We start from the raw sequence: 20,940 nt of genomic DNA on the forward strand, positions 1-20,940 counted from the left end.
TGGCGTGGCCTCATGTTGGGGACACCCACCACCTCCCTGGGAGCACTGCCGCCTTTCCAGCCCTCACTGCCCCTCTCATCACTCCTGGTGGGTTCTAAAGAACAAGCAGATTTCTCCTGAATAAAAGTGTCCGCGTGGTGAAGGAAATCACAGCAAGCCTTCACCATTAGGGCTCAGCCACACAGACACAGCCTCCCTGGTGTTGCTTCTGGGTTTTAAACTGGTTTGGGTTTTTTTTTTCAGTTGTTTTTAGACAGTTCAACATTGAGATTTGGGTCTCCGGTGATAGCTGGGGTAGTTGGGGTCTAACTCAGCACCCCGTGCCTTAGCCAGCACCATGCTGGACTTGCCCAGGGCATGCAGCATGTAGGAGGATGCATTCCTGGATGCAGGATGGAAATTCAGTGCTCAAACACATTTCAAAATATGTCCCGGAACCTTCAGGGCTCGGACCCATTAGTTGGGTTTAAAAGGAGTTATTTTGCTTTCCAGCAGTGTGCTCGGTGCCAGGGGATCTCTGCTCAGGGTCCCCTGTTCCTTCTCTTGGGGACCTCACTGCCGTCCCCCGAGTGCTGGCACGAGGCGCAGTCCTGAGCAAACGCTTCCCTCCCCATCCCCTCCGCTGAGCCGCCTGAGCTTGCTCCTTCCCTCTGCGCCCTGGCTGACAGTTACAACGCCCTCTTGGACCTACCTGGGGATTTATCTCGTTATTCCCCATGGCGAGAGAGCGCATCTGTATTCCTGGTACAAGGGAAAGAGGTTTGGTGCTGGTGGCAGGGGTCCCTGGCGAGGGATGCAGGCAGGAACCCGACGGCTGGGGACAGTCATGCCGGCCCGTCTCTAACGAGAGTTGGGGCAGCAGCACCGAGGGGCCTTGTTAGCAGTGGCATTTGTGGCCTGGCATGTGTCAAATACCATCAGCTGCCCGCAATGTCAGGCAGCGCTTCGTTATGGGAGCAGGTCTGATGGGTGAGGCTGAAATTATGGAGATGTATGCAAATTCATGCAAATTTACACTCTACTGGGTTTCCAGTAGGGCTTGTTGGCATATTCCATAAGGAAGCAGCTATTTTAAGTTTATTATATTTTGTTCTAGTCTCTGGAAGACATAATCCCTTCTCAAAGGCCTGGGAATTCATCATTAGGTGCATCAGAGCCCTGATGAAGGGTGATGGGCAGCGGTGAGTCCGGCCTTGCTACCCCCCCGCCCTCAAAGACACCTCAGAGATCAGGCAGTGCGAGCAGGCAGGACACAAAACATGAGCCAGGCAGGGAACAAGACCATCTCCACGGCCCTGGTTGCTGCCATTGCTTTGCAAGCAGGACAGAGCCGGTGCTGGGAGGAGGTCTGGGCTCGGGGGTGCACCGCTGGGATTTCACCACTCGCTTCTCTCCTGAGGGCATCCCTCCGGCAGGACTGGGATGAAAAGCCACTTGTCCGGGCAGGAGCTTCTGCTGTGGCTGTCAGGCACTTGGTGTTCAGTGAACTGGTCATCAGCCGGGTCAAAAAGTAGAAGAAGCCATCGGCTGCTGCAGGCAGTGGCTGACACCGGCAGGTTGGGAATACCCAAGTCCCACCACCCCACGGTCCTGCAACAAGTGGATCTCTGTGGAGAGCAGTGACCCAGGGCCAGGTCCCCAAAACTCACCCCACAGCACACAGTCACCCGCATGACATAAACCCAAGGGAGCCCCCCCCACACACACCCCAAGCCCTCATCCGGACCTCATGAGGCCGGACAATACCCTACGGCCGGGGGGGGGTCGGTGCGGACACGGAGGAGCACGGTTAGCCCCTGCGTTGCTTGCCGGTGAGGTGCTGGCACAGCGATGTTACCATGGTGCCTGCGAGAGCAACCGCGGCATCCGCCGGCCCTGCGCCGCAGCTGGGTCTCGCTGCGGAGGGGGAGGCGTTCGTATCTGTACAGGTGTTGTACTTGCTGCCTATGAGAGTCTTTTTTTTTGCTCTTTTCCCCCTTCAGATCAGTTCATCGCAAGTGGTTGAATCTCCTCTAGCTTACAAGCCTTTGAATACACATATACACATGATTTACTTTTCCATGGCTGAGGCCAATGCGGTGCTGCATGCTGGAGACCCTTGCACCAGGCAGCCCATCACCCCAGAGCTGCCCCACGCAAGAGGAGGGCTCAGGGCCATCCCCCAACGACCCCATTGCCATTCATCCCGGAGTGAATCGCTTCCCTCCCTGTGCTCCCTGTGCGGCCACGTGCTAGGGGTGGGAAAAGACACCCCACTGGCAACAGGCACCATTGCACGAGATGGTGGCAGGTTGGTCTCCTTCCCCCGCAAGCAGACGAGGACCTCAGCTCTGTTGTCCCACCTGGGCACGGTGGGATTTCAGGCGTGTGCCCGTGCGGTGGGACAGCCTCCGGGGACGTGCAGAGGGAGGCAGGCTGCCCTGCAGCACGGCTCACCGCCTGGTCACCCCTCCGTATTGGGGTGTATGGATTTGCTGCTGGTGAGGCTTCATTTTTAAAATGCATTAGCAGCTCGAGGTCACTTACAATAGAGGCTTTAATTAAAGTAGAGATCAATTTTTGTCAGCGTGCTAGCAGAGCACAGTCTGTACTTTTCCTTCAGGAGCCACGTTCGCTTGCTCGTACAGAAAGCATTGCAGGGAGGGGGGAGCTCTGCAGAAAAAAAATGAAGCACCAGACTCAGTTTGCAACATCGGGGGCCAACAGCTGCTGGAAAAACAGCTGTATCACTACCCTGCGCACCGGCGCACGCAGGCAGGGTAACGCAATGGGTTTCGGTACGTAAGGGTCTCTCCTGGGATCCTGCCTAACCAAGGACTTTAATTTGCAGATATCTTTGGTAAGTACTGCATCAGATGGATGGTTTATACCGCCGAGGCTGTGCGCGGCACGGCTGGGCACCTGATGGCTTTGTTTTGCTCTTGGTCCTGAGAGTCAAGGGTCCCCCACTGTGGCAGACTAATGCAAAATGCATTACTGTTAATGGCAAGATCTTAGGAGTCATTGCTTCCCAGGGTCTAAAAAGCAAAGGCAACCTGCACACTATTAATGGACACCAACTCGTGTCATTGTGCCTTCCCTCCACCTGTGACAGCCGCCCACAGAAGTTGTGCAAAGCCGGATTCAGACAGTGCAGCAGGCAGCGGTGCTCAAAATACCGCTGAGCCTACAGACAGACTTGGCCCACTGCATTTTTTAAATTTTTTTGGTTTGTTTTGTTTCTTTTTAGCAGGAGGTAGCAGCAGTGAAAGGGAGGAGATCTGGCAGCGACGGGCACCACTGGAGCGCCGGAGGTGGCCAAGACGCTGCGGGATGGCAGCGGAGCTGTGGCCATCTCCTCCGTCGGCACGCGGGGCTCCGCACTGCTCTTCCTCACGGGACCGCAGAGCAGGGACTGCGTAAGCAACTGGAAAGCAGGCGATGCTGCAAAAAGTCTGAGGGTTTTATCTATGAGAAAACAACCAAGAAAGCTGCATAAACCTGTGTAGTCAGGTGACAAAAAAGTGCTGCAGCTTACTGGGGAGCAGGGAAAATATTTGCTGCAAGGACGGGGAACCGGCTGATTCCTGAGTTCATGTTCCTCCTCTGGCTGGAGCGCAGCATTGCAGCTCTCGCTTGCTGAGCACGTCCTGCTGTCTTCTGCTCCTGTCCTCAGCTAACCCCGCCGGCAACGCCAGTCTGAGCATCATTCGCCACTGGGACATGCTCTGCCAACGTTTGGCTTTCCCTGGCATCCCGCAAAGAGGCGTGCAGCTGAGGTCCGGTCTCACCATCACCTCCCAATCCCAGAAACACGTTTAGGAGGGCTTTGCAAGGGAGCACCGAGATCGCGCCGGCTCTTTCCAACCACCGTGCCTTCCCTCCTGCCTCCCCGGTGGGGTTCCTGCGCCCGTGGCACCCCTTCCCCTGAACCAGAGCCCCTCCGACCCCGCGCTGCTGCGGCGCCCGGCCGACGGGGCGCTGAGCTCAGGCCACGGGGCAGCAGCTCTCAAGCCCGAGGCTGCCGAGGAGGGATGTAAGGGGAAACGGAGAGTGGACCCACAGTTACAGGAGTGCAAGCAGTCAGGAGAAGGCAGTCCAGACCTGCTCCCACCGTAACAGAAGGCAAGGGCCGGACAGGTGAACTCTACTTTTTGGTGTGTCCCCCTCACTTCTGCCTGCCGGAGCTGCTTCATACAGAGCAGGCAGAGCGTAGACTGGAACATGAGTTGCTCCAGAAGCCCGGCACGCAAGAATACCATCTCTTATTTTTTTCCCTTTTCCTTTTAAAATAGGCTAAACTCAGCAGCAAGACAAGGTTTGTGGTCATGATGTGACACCTTCCTTTGAATGTTACTTTGCTTAAAAGCCCCTAATGGTGCAGTTCAGTTCCCAGAGTCACATCTCCCTCAAGGCTCCCCTGCTTCTCAGTGCTTTAGACTACCGTGCCAGCTCTTAAGATGAGTATGCATCTGCCTTCTCCCAGGGCTGCCTAATCTGGTGTTGTGCAGAACGAGGGTGCCTGGACCTTCAGCATGTCCACCCTGAAGACCCCTCCCTGTGACTGTGTTAAGCACTTACCCCACAAACACGAAGTGAGTGTTTATGCACCCCTCCAGCAGATCACACCCATTTGGGAAGCTGTTTATTTTCAGCACATACGCTGTAGGCAGAGGTGTTGGCAGATGCGTTTAGTTCTTGCATAGCAGGTGACACCAGGATGTATTCCAAAATACGCAGCCTTTTGGGGCAAAGATCTGTGCTAGAAGTGACCAAGTTCTGGCCAGTACACCCATTGCCCCAGCTTTGGGACCTGATGTAATGCCTCTATGGAAATTGAATGGGCAGAGGAACGCAGAGACCAAATTATCCTCGTTCCTTGCAAAACTCAATTCCTCACTTGTGATACTAGACTGGTAGCCTCCAGGGAGAAGAAAGTGCACCGTCAGAAGAATATTTCACATCGAGTCTTGAATTTCTGCATTTCTGAAAGTTCTCCTGAGGGCTTAGGAGGACTCTTTAGGTAACCGGAATCAGAAGCCTTAAGGGAAGAGGTTTGCAAAGGGCTGTGGTACAGGACTTGAGGAGGAATTCTGCTTGGCCAGACTTGAGGGGGGAAAAAAAAAAAAAAAGAAGAGAATAATGTATTCATACTAAGCAATTAATTTATTTTTCTAGAAATGTTCTGCTTAAATTATAACCTAGCCCTGGCAGTGCTGAGTGCTATGATTTAATACCCCCATAATTAAAGACTTTGTTGTCATACGAAGTCCTCACTGCACAGAGAAAAATCAGCTCAAGAACAGTAGAAATGTTTTTTAAAAGTCAAAGGCTGATTAGCATGAATACTTGTGAGAAAGCTTCCGGCACACAGCCCTCAAACCTCCTGTCAGCTATCACCCCAGTCCCCAGGGCAGAGTGCCGGTGCACTTTCCCAACCCGCCCCACCTCAGCCTGCTGGCCTTGCCCAGGTGGGTTTGCTCAAGCGAGGAACAACAGCGTCCATGCCTTTCGACATGCACCTAGGCCTTCCCCATTTAAATAACCTGGAGTAGGATGGGCAAGACAAAGCGAGAAGCAATCCAGGAGCACTTAGGCACTCCATAAGGCATGAGGGACACTTACCCAGGACACACTGGAGATGTTGGCTCTGTTCTGGTCCAGTGAGCTCTGTGGTGCTCAAATACTGGAGCATGAGGGGACCTTTAAAAAAATCCCCTCTATCAGGGGCTGCACCATTCACACACCAGTCCTTGAAATGTTCCCAAGTGTTTCTTTGCAACTACTGCTTTGACAAGAAGTCAAAAGTCTTTATTGTTTTATCACACTTAAGTTGCTTGGTATAGATCCTGCAGCCTCCTTACTGTGCTTTGGCCATAAGGAAATAGTCACATAAATAACTTAAAAATGAATTAATGGGGCCAGCGACTCGATGAAATGACAACTCTAACACAAACCAAGGGCACAAAATTTCAACACTGTATTCCACCAAAAGGACTTCCATCACTCCTGAACATGCATTTACGTGCAGAAACACACACCTTTCTCATAGCATTCAGGTATGGAGCTTCAAAGTATCTTTCAGTTTATGTAAGCTGTCCATGTGAACAAAGTGAATCTACCATGAAACTAAAGCAAGTGTCAGCGGTGGACTGTTTTCACATGTCAAGACAGACGACTATGAACTTTAAAACCTCCCTCTTCTGCTTTATTGACAGGTAAATTGTTCAAAAATGTTCTCACAATTCAATAATTACAAAGACTTAGACTTACATTAAAAAAGTAAAAACCAGAAAACCCCCAAAGCAGTAGTGTCCAGCTCTAACTGAGCCCCTTTATCAAGAATCTGAGAAAAAGAGCAAGTACTGTCGAACACTTAACGTAACAGGATTAAATGTTGACTAGAACACTCAGTTTAAACTAAAGATAAGTGCACGTCCTATACAGTGTTTCAGAAAAGAACATTAGCCATTGGTATATCATTAGCCCATTTAAACCAAATTTTAAATAAGTGACATCCAACTGTCATAAAATTGGCACAGAAGGCACACTAGTGTGACAATGACAAACTGGATATGCCAGCCACTGAATTAATTACAAGCTTTTAATGAAACATGGTCACAAACCTTTGATTACTAAATGTATAATACATGGAAGCATGAGATTAAATATACACGCAAAACATCACCACTGCACGTGGGCCATAGCAAAATATACAGGAGTGTGTTGTGCATTTTTCTACATGATCAATACTTGATTAATAATCATGGGGTCTTCATGCAGGTGAGGATACAATTAATGAGAAAAGCAGCACCCCCAGTTACACATCCTTCACGTTCCACTTTGGTAACCAATACAACAGACTGATGTTTTAGTGTGATATAGTCCCTTAGATCAAGCAGACTTCGAGGGCAATGCGTCCATGGGAAGGCTTGCTAGCTAAACAATGTAGTGTGTCCTTACACCAAAAAACCCAGGAGAAACAGCTTCTCAGAAGGAGATAGGCAGGAACTAGGAGGAACATTTTTTTCACAGCAGTAGTTACCAATATTTTGAAAGCCCTGACTAATGACTGATTGATGAGGACTAAAAAGCAGGGTATGGGTAAAAGATAACTGGCAGTAGTCCTATGTACAAGACTAAAAAGTTGGTAGAAAGATAGAAAGACAGTTATGCAGCTGTATATGTAATGGCTAAATGAATTAAAAGGCCACAAAACTACAACCAACTTTTTTTTTTTTTTTTTTTAACTTCCTGGTGATTCTATTGATGTTGGAAACGACCTACAGCTTCCTAGCATTCTCCTTAAGATTTAGGAAACAAACAGTTATGGGAAAAAGGGAGAAGTGTATTCATCTGAGGATGTAACTAGACCTGCTCACATTTCCTATTTAGAGGTCCAAATTGTGTCTAAAAGGATTTCCTGCTAATGAGACATTACATCATTCTATAGAAAAATAATATTCCTGATATTGTAGCAACATTATCAGTATCTCTCTCTATTTCTTCTTCAGCATAAGAATAAGACTATTTACTGGTGGCCTTAAATGCTCCTATGCAATAAAACCGTCACAGCTGTGCAGAAAGGAATCAACCATAACTGAGCAGTGAACAATTCTGCATAAAAAGCTCAATTGCTATTTAGTAAAGAATTTTCTTCAATAGTTGTATCTACAATCTGGATATATAATTATTCTTGTACAACACTAGAGATTCAGTGTCAGTCTTGGCACTAGCATCTGAGACAGCTTTGCCCTGCTCTTGAATACTCCACGGAGTAGTGGATGATTGAAGCCAGAACGGTGAATGTGGTAGTGTTATGCATCACAGGTTGACTGGTCCAGTCCATCTAGTGTAAGCTGATTCCTATGAGGAGAGTTGGGACTTGGGGGACCACTTGGATTTGAGCTGTTGGATGGAGTAGAATGTTTCGTGGAGTCTGAATCAGGCTGTTAACAAGAAACATAAAAAAAAAAAATAATTATGCTTACTTAAAATCAATTCTTTACACTCAAAAGCTTTCAAAGGCACTCAAAAATGAGGGTGAGCAACACCTACGCAGCGGTGTGTATTAGACTCATTTCATAGCTAAATATTCATGCAAATACTTCCATTATCGTCAACAGGCTGCAGTGCAGTCCTGAAGGTGACCTTCTGACTTCACAGGAATTATGGCAAAGTATGTGGAAATTGCTACATCTCAGTCTCCTCTCCTTTAGCCATTGCAAAGCTTTCCTGATGGAACACATCCGTCTGTCCACTGTTGTTCTGGGTTTACCCGCCTGTGTTTTTTAAGCAATTTTTATAGCCCAGGAGTAGATTTATCCACCCATATAAACATGTAAACAATTACGGTCAAATCATCTTCACTTTGGTGAGAAGGAAGGAAACAAGCATATGAACTGTTTACAAAAGAGCAACAGTGGCAAGCATGTGAAGTGCCTGACAAAAGAGTGAAGGTTGCCAAGTATCAGGCTGGAGATCTGGAAACAGAATATACTTACTGGAGACTCCCTACGTCAATATCTAGTAAAGACAGTCTATCTACACTTGTTTCCCCAGCGTTAGACTGGTTGTTGGATATTTGCCTTCACAGACTCCTCTCACTTCAACAGGATGGCTGGCAAGTTTCCCACTATTTTGGTGAGTTACAACTCTGAGCACTGCACACATTCACAGCTAATGAAATACTGCATAGGAAAAACTGGTACCATCGCAGCAAGTTATTTTCAAGAAAGGGAATATATATTTAATGAATAGCTTGAAAGGTAACATCCTTCAAGTATGCTGTTCACAAGGTTTTGCATGGCTCAAACAGTAATAAGATCATCTATAACAGGATTATCCTAGCATGATCCAGTTCATTCTGTGATAAAGCCAAAAGCCATGGGAAAAATAGTATAAAGCCAAAAGGTGTTATTAGAGCCTCCTTTTTTTAATTTAAGAAGTCATAAGAAATTCTAAGATCTACCAAAAAAGAAAATGTAAAAACCTCAGAATCCACCACTACTTGTGCCTACAAACAGCAATTATCGTTACAGCATGGAATGTAATGGTATTTGGGAAGGATGCTGCAGAATAAGTCAACAAGCATAGTCCATCATCAGCACCTTTGAAAATCAAGAGAGTTTTAAAAATACCTGTGTTTAGAGATCCCTATTTTCACATGCTTTTAATGGCTTACTCAAGGTGACAAAGGAAGTCAGAGCACAGCTGTGATCGGAACTCTGGACAAATGCTTTGACTTGGGGTGTACTAAGGCATCCTGCAAAGGTCTGGCTTCAGGAAAACACCCTTCAAAATCCAGAACATTACATGGGCCTATAGTTGGGTATGAAAAAGCACTAAGAAGATGCAAAGATCTTGATCTAGGCGTTTGCTTCCCAGGAATGATTCCTAACACTTTCCTTGCACAGGCAGTGCTTGAGCAAAGCTTGGAAGAAGCTACACCCATGACAAATCAAGGAAACAAAAATCATACATCTTCTCCCCTTAGATTCAGGGACACCAGTTTTGTACAGCCAGGACACTTTCAGTTTGGTGACTACTGGCACGTACTTTTACTCTTGCTCAAAGCAGCTTTACGTGTTTTAAAATATGATTTCTTCTCAAGTTACGTGACAAAAAGTCTTCCTTAAGGCAGCACAGAAAATTACTTAACTAGTCGTATTACTTTGCTATTCTATGCTAATAGCCCAGAGAACATTTTTAGGAGCTTTGAGGACATTTCATCAATTAGTCACATTTCCCTTGTCTACAAAGCTTAATCCAAGACATAATACACTTCTTAAAATATCACCATAAAAAGATCTCTTCACAGCTTTGCTTTTTTGCTGGCATATCTAACTTGCAAACATGTATTACAGGCTGGGGGAAATATTTGTGGAAGGAAAGCATCGTCAAAATCATGGTCTTTATGAAGTATTTCCTCAGAAATTTAATTTATTGGAAAAAGAAAACCATCTATGGCAACCAGACATCATAAGTCTCCATTTAATAAAAGCTACTTTACCTCTTTGTCAAACTCCTGGTCAGGATCGGACATACTTCGGGAAGGCATGGCTCCTCCCACATCACTGCCACCTATAGAGAAAGAAGGAAAAAAAGGTGGGTTTACACCTCTTGTTGAAGCCATAAATTACAGCTCAGAACTGACAAGCTTGCTTCCAGCCTTACTTGACGAGGGCCATGAAATATAGGTTTTGTTTCTCTGCTGCTGCTGCTGCTGCCGTGAGAGGTTAGCTGTAGGTGGACATGGTTTTTCATCCTGTGCAGCAGGTAGGACACTCTACAGTTGAAACGAAACACCTTGTTAGCCAGCAACAAAAGCTATCCAACTAGGAGTTGTAACTCATGAAAACTTTACTGTGCTTTTGAAGCTATTACAACCCAGTGTTGGTAGAAAAACTCTGAACTTACTTGACCACATCCACATATTTTCAGTAACAGACACAAACCCTGAGAAAGACAGAGAAAGAACTAAGCCCCATAGCAGCCACTGGAACCTGTCAGCCAGCAAACCCTCTATGAAGGGGCAGGGACTGTACCAACAGCGCTGCTTTCCTTCCTCCTCCTGCTGAAAGGACAAATGCATTACCCTCATCTGGGCTAGCTGAGAAGGACAAAAGAAAGCCTGACTAGCAGCTATAAAATGGAGGGTACAGAACATAAAAGTGTATCTTCACACCTTCCTCTCATGGATTTAACACTGAATAGCTCAACAAAATGCTGTATTTTTGAAATACAAAATAAAAATAATGCTATAAAGCACTGCAACTTACATGCATCTTAGTTACCTCCACAGCATTAGTTTTTTCCCCTTTGTTTCTGCTCTAGAATTGGCGAAGTGCCACAAGCACACCATTCCAGTTCCTAACAGTTTGTAGCTACTCCTACCCTTGCTAGGGAAGCAGAGGAGGGACAGGAAGAGGAAGAAAGCAGAGGGGAGCCTTGCAGTGAGGAATGGTCACTCTGGAGAAGTGTGATAGACGTGCTCAAAGCCTGTTGGAGGTGATATCAGAGCAGAATGTCAAGAGGATGAGGGGGAAGGAAATTCATTCTGTTATTTTAAGAAGACAAACAAGAAAAAGGAAGGAGGAGAGACTGATTATTTACAAAACTACTAACAAGCTGTTGGCAGTGATATCTATTTCTTTCAGTGTCTCATTCATAAGTCAGCTATAAGTCAGCAGTATTTCCTTGCACAGGATTTAGAAGCATTGCACATCAGGAAGGTTCACCTTTCTCAAAATGATTAAAAGAAGAATTTGGTACAGAGAGAATACTTGAACCCCACACAGCTCAGCTTCACAGTTTTTCTGAGCACAAACAAATGCACATATATATTCCTCCCTTTTAAATGTATTTTACCAGTGGGAGATCCATGAGAACCTGCATTCCATCTCCTGGTCCCATATGAGCCACATGGTTGAAATTTGTTGGGTTAGAAATCATCTTTGACCTTAGCTCAGGGTCTCTAAGCATTTCCCTAAAAGAACAGAGTGATTTTTACTATTAGCATTCTCAGTGTCTGCATGTCATCATGTATATTAAGCTACAGAGCACGATTAAATTCTTACCGCCTTTGTTGTAATCGCTCTTCCTCGGGAACCTTAAATACAAATCTTCTTTTGCTTCTAGTTCGAAGCATTTGCTTCTTGCTATTGTCAGATGTTTCTGGTACACTGAGGACAGCTCCTGCTGCAATAATATCACAATGGAATTTTACATACATAGGTACATGTTGACCCAGATGCATTCAGTACAAGTTTCATCTCATGCAAAGGTAACATTGCTTAAAATTACCCAGTTAGCTTTGTATCATTTTCCTGTATCTCCCCTTGATCAGTACTCACCTGCAAACTTGTTCTTGAAATATATTAGTCTTGGTGGCTCGCAGTTAAGGAGATTCAGTGTGCCGTCCATGTTTAATGGTCTGATCTGTTTTGAGGAAGGTGACAGAGAATTAACTCAAGCCTAGCATACACACTGAAGAAACATCCCATTTGGAATTAACCCAGTTAAGTTCTATATTCAGAGAAAATTACGTACCCTTCGCAGGCCAATAGTCTGGACCCATTCCATAGTGTTAACATCAAATACATCAACACCATACTCGCTATACACTGTTACATATGAAGAATTGCAACCTGCACAGATTAAAAAAAAAAAAACAGAAAACCCTAATATGGTTTCGGTAGTCCAGAACTACATATAGGTGAGCAAATTTCAATAGTTACATGTTTTCCTCTATGTGCAAGATACATTTTAAAACAATTTTTCCCAGCCCCACTTTCAAACAGATACTTTTGTGATAATAGGTTTGCTAACAACAACTGCCAGCATCATGAAAGATCTAAATTTGACCCTTTCAGTATTTTTAAACTTCAAATTATGATTTCATGAAATTGCAAAATGGCCTCTGAAGTTTTCAGATGCACACAAATTTGCTACTTGGTAGGAACTGAGCAGCTAGCTTTTCTACAGATGCAGATTACTTCATTTCGGAAGCAGCAAACTAACTATACATCTGCTGCGTGCAGGGGAAAAGAGAGGGCCACCATCTGTGAGGTGGGTCATGAAGTCATGATGTGGATCCGTTCTCAATTTCCTTCCTCTTTTGCTAACAATTATCTAGCTTTAGATATTCATGTATGGGTTGCTTTCATCAGGTTAACAGAAAAATGTCAATGCTTAAAGCCCACAACCCATTTTCTCTTTTCAACTTTTTTTTTTTAAAAAAGCATAAAAGGCATCAGCAGACAAGTTCATTTTAGGTCAAACTAAAAGCGGAGATCCCTGGAGCTTCATATCAACACACTTCTGCTCATGTAAAGCCTGTGTCCTGATGTAAAGAGCAGTTACTGGAAATTTATGTCATTTAATAAAGAACTGCTTCAATAAACAAAGGGAAAATAACCCAGTAGGATACTAAACACATCACAGAATCTTTTAAGATCTGAAGTAAGGTTGTGGTGCTATTTTTAAAATTCATTCAAAGAAAGTGTTGGACAGCTATCATAAATATGCATCGCAGCAGTGATTTATAGTCAAGTATTTATTACACGGGGTCACAGTTGGCTTGGACGTCCAAATCAAGAGAGACCACTGAGCATCAGACAGAAACACCAACTGCTTCTGCCTAGCCAGCTTGTAGCCAAGGCCAGCACTTACCAGTCAGAGCTGATGAGCTTGATCAGATCTCAACCGATTCCCAGTCAGACACGTCAGTGTCTGCACTGGGCTTGCCCACGCTACAGCTTTGAGACCCGCTGGCTCCAAGTCTTTGCACTCCACTGTACTCAAGCTAAGCAGCCCCACAATGCCTACACCGACTCAGAACAGAAGCAGCACATTAAGCTGGTTTAACTGCAACCTAGTCAGGCCACCCAACGTAAGAGAGTTGACTGTCTTAGTGCAGACCTCGGCCTCTCCCAGCATGAGGGGACTGAATGCCCTAGAGACAAATTCTCCACTGTATCCTAAAACCTCTCTACAACATGGTCCTTTACCACAGCAGAAACTGCAATGGGGGAGAACCATTTCCACTTCAATGATGTCCTGATGGGACAGTTAAAAAAAGTCACCATCACTAGTGACAGATAACCAGGACTAAGGAGGGAGGACAAGGCTAATGAAAAGGGAAGCAATCCCATTTCCTTTGGTAGCGGAAAAAGTTGCTCTTTCCAAAACAGCCCTAGGCCAACACCACTCAGGATTGCACATACAAGAATGCTATAAAATCGTTTACAGTAAGAACAGCTTCTAATAATAACAGACAAAACCATTAACTAGCAAGCCTAGTTTGCTGAAATGCAAAATACTGTAAAGCTGATAAAGGAAAAGGAAACATTAGCTTTGGCTAATGGTGTTTTAAAGTAAATTTGCAACTACATTGTTTCCTTGGGCCTTTGCTTCAGACTCCTGTACAGAATTAGGTCAGAGTAAAGCAAGCGAACAATTTCAGTTCAAGACAATTAAAATTAAACAAACTGCTATTAGAGCCTGGCCTGATCAAACCAACACGCACCTAACTGTTCGCTGTACTATTTAAACAAAAAGCTATTTCTTGCCTTCAATCATTCAAAACATTTTAATTGCTATTTGAGGTCCAAACAGAAATTCCTGTTTTATCATGAACTGTCTTTGACTACTGAATACTGAAAAATGCTCTGCGTGTGCTTCTATCCTAAATAGCTGATAAACCAATGCTCCCCAAACAAGCAGAGCAGTTGAAAAGTCACCCTCCACCTGCCTATATTATTCTTGGAAATTCTCCACCTAAAAATAAAACCAAACGGTGAAAAATTGCTACCAGTTCTGCCAAAAGCAGTATTTTTACCTGTTACTTTGTTATCTTTATGAACCTTTAGAGTCACAGCTACACCATTTCTTCAACTTTCTATTGTACTTTGAGTACAGGATACAGAAGACATCCTACAGACAACTAGACATTTACACTCTCCAGGGGAGCAAAAATCTTTACAGAATTTCACAGACTGGTAGTCTTGCACTGTCCTGCATCCAGGACTACTCTCTGTAAGAGTTATTTTGCATTCCATTATTTGTTCTTCTGTGTCCTGTAACAAGACAGAGCTTCTTTTCTTGCAGCATCCAGGATCTCAGCCCAGGAGATCGCCAAGTCCAAAACTACCATCAGGAAGAACTATGTATGCTGTTAACTCATCAAAACTTGAACTGTAAATATTGAAAGACAAATCAAAGCAAAATAGAATACAGTGCTGATTATTTTTAGACAAGTAAAGCAGCAACAGGGATATGGCAACAGAAAAACATATACATACTACAGGCAACAGGAGTTGCAGGCCACATTAGTTCCTGCATGCGTGACCTTCGACCTTGCGAATCGACGTATACTCCCATATGGCTGAAGCAAAGCAGGTATTCCTCATTACTGAGCTCCACAGCACAAAGGGCATCAAAAGACTGCTGTGAGAGGAAGATAAGCGAGGGGTCATTAGGATTTACCAGGTTTATAGATTGTCCATCTCCCTGGATGGTCAACAGAGAGAACCCAGACTGGTAGCCAACACAGAGCTTGTCCTTGAACACTGCCATCCACTGTACAGTTCCTGGAGCCTGAATTTCACCAAATTTTTTGTGGAAAGGTTTAGTTCTGTGAATTTCATAGCAAAAAACCTGTCGTTTGACAGCCACAAACAAACAAGTTGAAGAACTCTTCTTTAGTGTTCCAGTTGTAATCAATTGGCAGCCTTTAGTTTCTGTAAGCTTAATGTCAAAGTTTCCTTCCGACCCATCCAGAGAGGTCCAGGGGTAAAGGTGAACGTGGTGGTTCCGACCGCAGATGAGGATGATAATTTTCTCTTTGGGAGCAAGCTCGATCTGGTACACCTTCTTGCAGTCAGCAGCTCGGACTATCACTGCAAAGGAAATAAGAGCTGCCATAAGTTAAACAAGAAAACCATCAGGCCTGGAAACACTGCAGTGTTACATACTGATGTCTGAAAGTGACTCTAAACACATACCAGATAAGAAAGAGCACTTATTACACATTTAATGCTCTGTTATTAATTTTCAGAACAAACAATGAAACAAAGCATTCCTGTAACTCTCTCTATGGATGGATACAAAGTCTCAGCAACACTTTTCAGGAAAAGGCTGCTTAACATCTGGGATAAACAGAAATAATAACATCTGTACTATCTATACACTGTAAGATGCTGTACCTTCTGAAATGGGTCCCACCTTCAGGAAAATATCAGTATCTTCAGTAAATTACAGAGGAAGACCAAATTAGCAGAACGCAAAAAGAAGAAATATAAAGTATTTAATGCTGATAACTGAGGATACAATGCTGTACTGTTGGCAAATGTCTCAGCCAATAAAAAAAGCAGTACAGTAAGTGGGTGTTAAACATTTATATGGAAAGGCAAAAAATTCTGTGTGTGATGGGGAAAGGATAAGAAGGAATGGGCTTAAGCTGTAGGAAGAGAGGTTTAGGACAGGCACCAGGAAAAGCTTTCTCACACTAAGGACTAGTCAGGCTGAGGAGTTTCACTGAAGGATTAGAGGCAGCTAAAGGGGTTAGGTACAATGTGTTCTGCTTTTAGGATCATGGGTATACAGGCACTTTCAAGAAAGTAGTTAGTATTTCATGGGGTACAAATAGAAGAGACTAAGCAATTCCAAACTAGGAAATATAACACACATAAGCCAATTATACTAAAATGGCACTTTCATCTTTCTGTTAGCTGAATGCATTCAAAATATTTGTAAATGATAATTAAAAAGAAATATTAGCTGCAGATTATATGCGGTTTTCAGTAATAGTTGAGTAACCTAGCCAAGTTAGCAAATTCTGTAAACTTTGTAACAAGACTTTAGCTGTTTAGATCACAAAGTCAAGTGCTTTTGTGGCACAGCCCCACTTGCACAAATAGATATATGATATGTCTAAAGAAATGTTCTATGAAATAACCAGCTGTTGGAACTTTGCCGCAGAGACAAGATTTTTTCCCTAACTCCAACTCCAGCTTACAGTTTAGTTTATTTGTCAAGAACTAAGTGATATCCTGACCAAAGACCTATGATATAAGCAGCTGGCAGTTAATTAACACTGAAAATTACAACTGCCATAAAATGAAAAAGAGATTAAAATTTATAAAAATGGTATTAACACACAGGAACCACCCACAGAAAACTCCTGCAAAACATCCTTTAACTTAAAACCAAATTTGATAATTTATTTTCACATTTACATATGACACGGTGATGCAGATAATCATTCCTTTATGAAATGACCTTTCAAATTAAATGTACAATTTTCTTTTATGCAAGAAGCTGTACTGGAATCTCTGGAATTATCTGCATCTAAAGTTATGTTTATATCTAAGTACTTACAGAATTGTGACCACTGGAAGTTTACTCAAAGGAATGGCATTTATTACTGCTAAAAAGAATTTCAAGTATCTGCTGTCTCCATGTATAAAGCAGTTTCTCCTGGAATTGGGCAATGGCTTATTCTAAGCAAGAGGAAGCAGTAATATTTTGCTCTTTGCCCAAAACCCACATCCCTGACTTCATTTGATTTTGAAAGTCAATAAAGTCTTTAAAAATCTGTATTCACTGCTTTATTTTACATTGAAATCCAAGTGTAACTGCAATCCAACTTTCAAATAGCCACAACCTAAATTGCATTGAAAAAGGAAATTCAAACTCTTCCATGAAGGCTAAAATTGAAGAAATATCTTTTCTGATATTTGAGTGACGATGACTAAAAACAATCAAAGGGATATTTCAGGAGCATCTCTGTGATTTTTCTCAAGTTGGAAAAGACACCTTTTAATTTTACAAATCTGTATCACTGACCTCAACATCCTCAACACCCACATAGTTAAGGACACCTGAAGAACATAAGCTCAGAGGTTATAAATATAGGTGAAGAAAGCATTAGGTATTTTGTTAGAAACAATCCTATCAGAGTGCCAAGACTGTTAGCTCTTGTACTACAAAAATTATGGATTTAGAGTGTTGTCTAAATTTAGAGTGCCTCAGGATTTATAAGAAAGCATGGATTTCACAGGGTATGCTTGGTGCTTTTAAAGTCAGAGAGAAAGAAATAACTAATATTTCCTACGGTAACTTGGAAAAGGATCTAAATAGTAGTAGATTATTGTATTTTAAATCTGGGTTGCTTCTTAGAAGTATATTACTTTACTTCTACAAATTCAGTTTAACTCAACTAGTTTTTTCTTTCCTTTTTTTTTTTTTTTTTTTCATTTGTTTGTTCAAAATAAGAATACCTTATTTTGGAAGCAGATTGAAAAATTAACCAGACTTGTTCCTTGCTTTTCTATGTTTAAAATTGCATTTTGTAGATATTGACCCCAAACGATCCCCATGCTCATGTCCTAGTAATCCTTTGGGCCTCCATGCTTTCCCCACCATACCAAGGCACATCTCCCATTGTTATCTGTGTTTGTGCTCAGTGTATCAGGTTAAAGGGAAAAATGCTTCCCTTACTCCGTAGCTGCGATGCCTAATAATTCAACGATAGAGGGATATGACTGTGCTGCCCAGTGACTACACAGCACACACTTTGCTGTGGTGCCTGGAGCACACTCTGTGTGAACTTGTGGAAGGGACACGGTAAGTCTTCAGAAAGAATAGGCTAAACTGATCCCATTTTTCCCAAAGCAGAGGGGAGAGGGTATTAAGAATGGGAAGGGAAAAACAGGTTCAGGAGGAAACACAGGATCAGGGAAATAAAGAGATAATGGAAAGGGGAAAGCAAGGCATTTGCTTTGGCCACCATCGGTCTGAAACAGAATGTGAGTGGTTGTCAAATTTCTGGAAGAAACAGACAACAATATGTGGTGGCTTTAATGGAAAGTCTACAAACTCTTGTGTTGCTTGCACTGGCTGTCTAACTTTGAATTCATGGCAGTTTAAGTCCTCTGATGGTGCAGGTCAGAACAAGTCTGTTTCCATGTCAAGTTTTTCTCACTCAATTCAAGTTCTATTTAGTGAGTGCCTGACAATTTGCTGTGCATCAACTGCTGCTGTGTGTGCGTGCCATGTGTGCTCTGTGTGCTGAAGCATTTTGCTACCTGCTGTGGGAACACAGTTAAGGTGAGAATGTGTCAGAATATGCCCAGTAACTCACCTCTTTAATTTCAGCCAGTCAACTGAATGTAATGATAATGACCAAATTAGTGCTTGTATCTCACATTCACTTTTCCTTCTCATCAATTAACTGAGTGCTTAATACTTACTATACATGAAGGGCTGTTGTGTAACCTATATTATAACAGCACTAGAAGTTATGGAGCTCATTATTCTGTATGTAATTACTGCATGCATTATGGCCCAACTTACCGTCACGGGTCACCTCTATCACATACAGTCCTTCTTCTGAACCAATTGCTATTCTATCTCGATCTAAACCAGGAAGGAGAAAAAAGGCTATTATTTCAGCTACACTCAATCTTGTCTCTAAAACAGACTGTTTGCTTTGAACGGCTGGAAAAGTTTTGGGACAAACAGATTTTCAACAGCAAATCAATTCTGCTTAAGTTCACACAGTCTGCCAAAAGCATGCTATATACCGTATTGCTAAAACAACTAAACAGTATTATTTACTCCAAGTGGATGAAGAAATTTGAATATTGATGCAAGATTAGCATTTCCCCCCCATTATTAAATTCCTATGAAGGAATTCAGCTGAGGAATTTATTTCAAGGTGTCAGTGCTCTCATTACAGAAGCCCATGTAAAAGCTCCAACAACCCTCACACACTTAAAAAGTTAAACCAAACATACCTACAATAGCAGCAGCTAAACTTGCTTTAATAAGAGGCAGCGTACTGTCATAGGCTTCTTGTGGAATATGCACAACCTGGTTTTTCAGTCTGTTTTTGTGCAGGATAGACTGCAACCCTTCTAGGATTCCAACCCACTTTCTCTTCTCATTCTCGTTTTCCGTCAGGATGAGTAGAGAACAAGACTTTGAAGGCAAACCTAAGAGAGAAGCTGTCACCTTTTAACAGATAGAGAAAGTGAAATTAGTAAGGGTAATAAAAGCCCTTTTTGTCGGTATTATATACTTCAGAACTGTGAAAATAAAATACACTTTTTCATAATGTGATGGTGTACCTGAGGGATATGGCCACAGTGCTTCGAAAAAAACCCGCACAAGCCACAGTGGTTTTGTCAGTTTTGCTTAATCATTCTGAAGCCTAAAATATGGGCAAGGAATGCTACATTCTGTTGTGGTTTAACCCCAGGCAGCAACTAAGCACCACGCAGCCGCTCACTCACTCCCCCGCGCCCCCCCCCCTGCAGTGGGATGGGGGAAAGAATTGGAAGGAAGAAGGTAAAGCTCATGGGTTGAGATAAAAACAGTTTAATAGAACAGAAAGGAAGAAACTAATAGTGATGATAATAATAATAAAATGACTATCATAATAAAAGGGTTGGAATATACAAAACAAGTGATGCACAACGCAGTTGCTCACCACCCGCCAACTGATGCCCAGTTAGTTCCTGAGCAGTGACACCCCCCCCCCCCCCCCCCCCCCCCAGGCCCACTCCTCCCAGTTTATGTACTGGGCATGACATCACATGGTGTGGAATACCCCTTTGGCCAGTTTGGGTCAGCTGTCCTGGCTGTGTCCCCTCCCAACTTCTTGTGCCCCTCCAGCCTTCTTGCTGGCTGGGCATGAGAAGCTGAAAAATCCCTGTCTTAGTCTAAACATTACTTAGCAACAGCTGAAAACATCAGTGTGTTATCAACATTCTTCTCATACCGAATCCAAGACATAACACTATACCAGCTACTAGGAAGAAAATTAACTTTATCCCAGCCGAAACCAGGATAATTCCTTTACTACAATAATCAATACATGGTAGTAAAAGGCTCCTTCCTGCTCTGGAATTTCAGTAGCATGCCATAATTTGTCCTGATCCCTCCCCCCACCATCATCTAATAACTTACTGAAAATGACATACATGTTTTCTGAGTCAGATGCATTTAAACCCAATGGCATTTCTATGATCAGTTCTAGATTTTGATTTTCCTGCTTAATTTTCAAAATATTTGTCCAGGGGGAAGAGCACATCATGTCTGCATTAAAAGCTCTGGAGGAAAGCAGTGTTTTGAGACTGAAGTAGTGCATTCTCCCACTTCCCCGTATTAAAAGAAAATCACTATGGCTTCACTTAATTTTCAGGTAAATCATCCTTACATCTCAAAGCAGAATGTACCCTGAATAGAAAAACTATCCAGGAACTTTCTGTTGCCCAAAGTATGCACTTACTATTTCTCAATATTAGTTTTGTGTCCTGTATGAAGAGATCAAAGGGTTTATGAGATCATGGGAACTGTGGCTTTCAGTCACAGACAAACCGGCCATCAGCCAGTATCAGCCCTCACAACAGACTTTTAGAATAACAACAATTAGAGAGAAAAAAAGCAGCAGAA

At 43.3% G+C, this 20,940-nt stretch overlaps 1 protein-coding gene across 12 annotated transcripts in view; it reads right to left on the reverse strand.

Annotated features, from left to right (window-relative positions):
* Positions 1 to 6,162: 6,162 nt before the first annotated feature.
* Positions 6,163 to 20,940, reverse strand: part of CDC42BPB (CDC42 binding protein kinase beta) — a 108,232-nt gene continuing 93,454 nt past the window's right edge. For 8 of the 12 annotated variants that reach the window (XM_049828985.1, XM_049828984.1, XM_049828981.1 and 5 more), the window contains 10 exons: positions 19,281 to 19,497; positions 18,838 to 18,900; positions 14,784 to 15,380; positions 12,031 to 12,128; positions 11,835 to 11,919; positions 11,559 to 11,679; positions 11,350 to 11,467; positions 10,156 to 10,267; positions 9,992 to 10,062; positions 6,163 to 7,928 (listed from right to left, as the gene is read on the reverse strand). In XM_049828985.1, coding sequence (XP_049684942.1) covers positions 7,797 to 7,928; positions 9,992 to 10,062; positions 10,156 to 10,267; positions 11,350 to 11,467; positions 11,559 to 11,679; positions 11,835 to 11,919; positions 12,031 to 12,128; positions 14,784 to 15,380; positions 18,838 to 18,900; positions 19,281 to 19,497 — 1,614 coding nt within the window. In that variant the 3' untranslated portion in view covers positions 6,163 to 7,796. Of the gene's footprint in view, positions 7,929 to 9,991; positions 10,063 to 10,155; positions 10,268 to 11,349; positions 11,468 to 11,558; positions 11,680 to 11,834; positions 11,920 to 12,030; positions 12,129 to 14,783; positions 15,381 to 18,837; positions 18,901 to 19,280; positions 19,498 to 20,940 lie in introns of those variants that run through there. The other 4 variants (XM_049828977.1, XM_049828983.1, XM_049828979.1 and 1 more) reach the window with 2 other exon arrangements.

Source organism: Accipiter gentilis, chromosome 25, assembly GCF_929443795.1.
Source record: "Accipiter gentilis chromosome 25, bAccGen1.1, whole genome shotgun sequence".
Lineage (NCBI taxonomy): Eukaryota > Metazoa > Chordata > Aves > Accipitriformes > Accipitridae > Astur > Astur gentilis.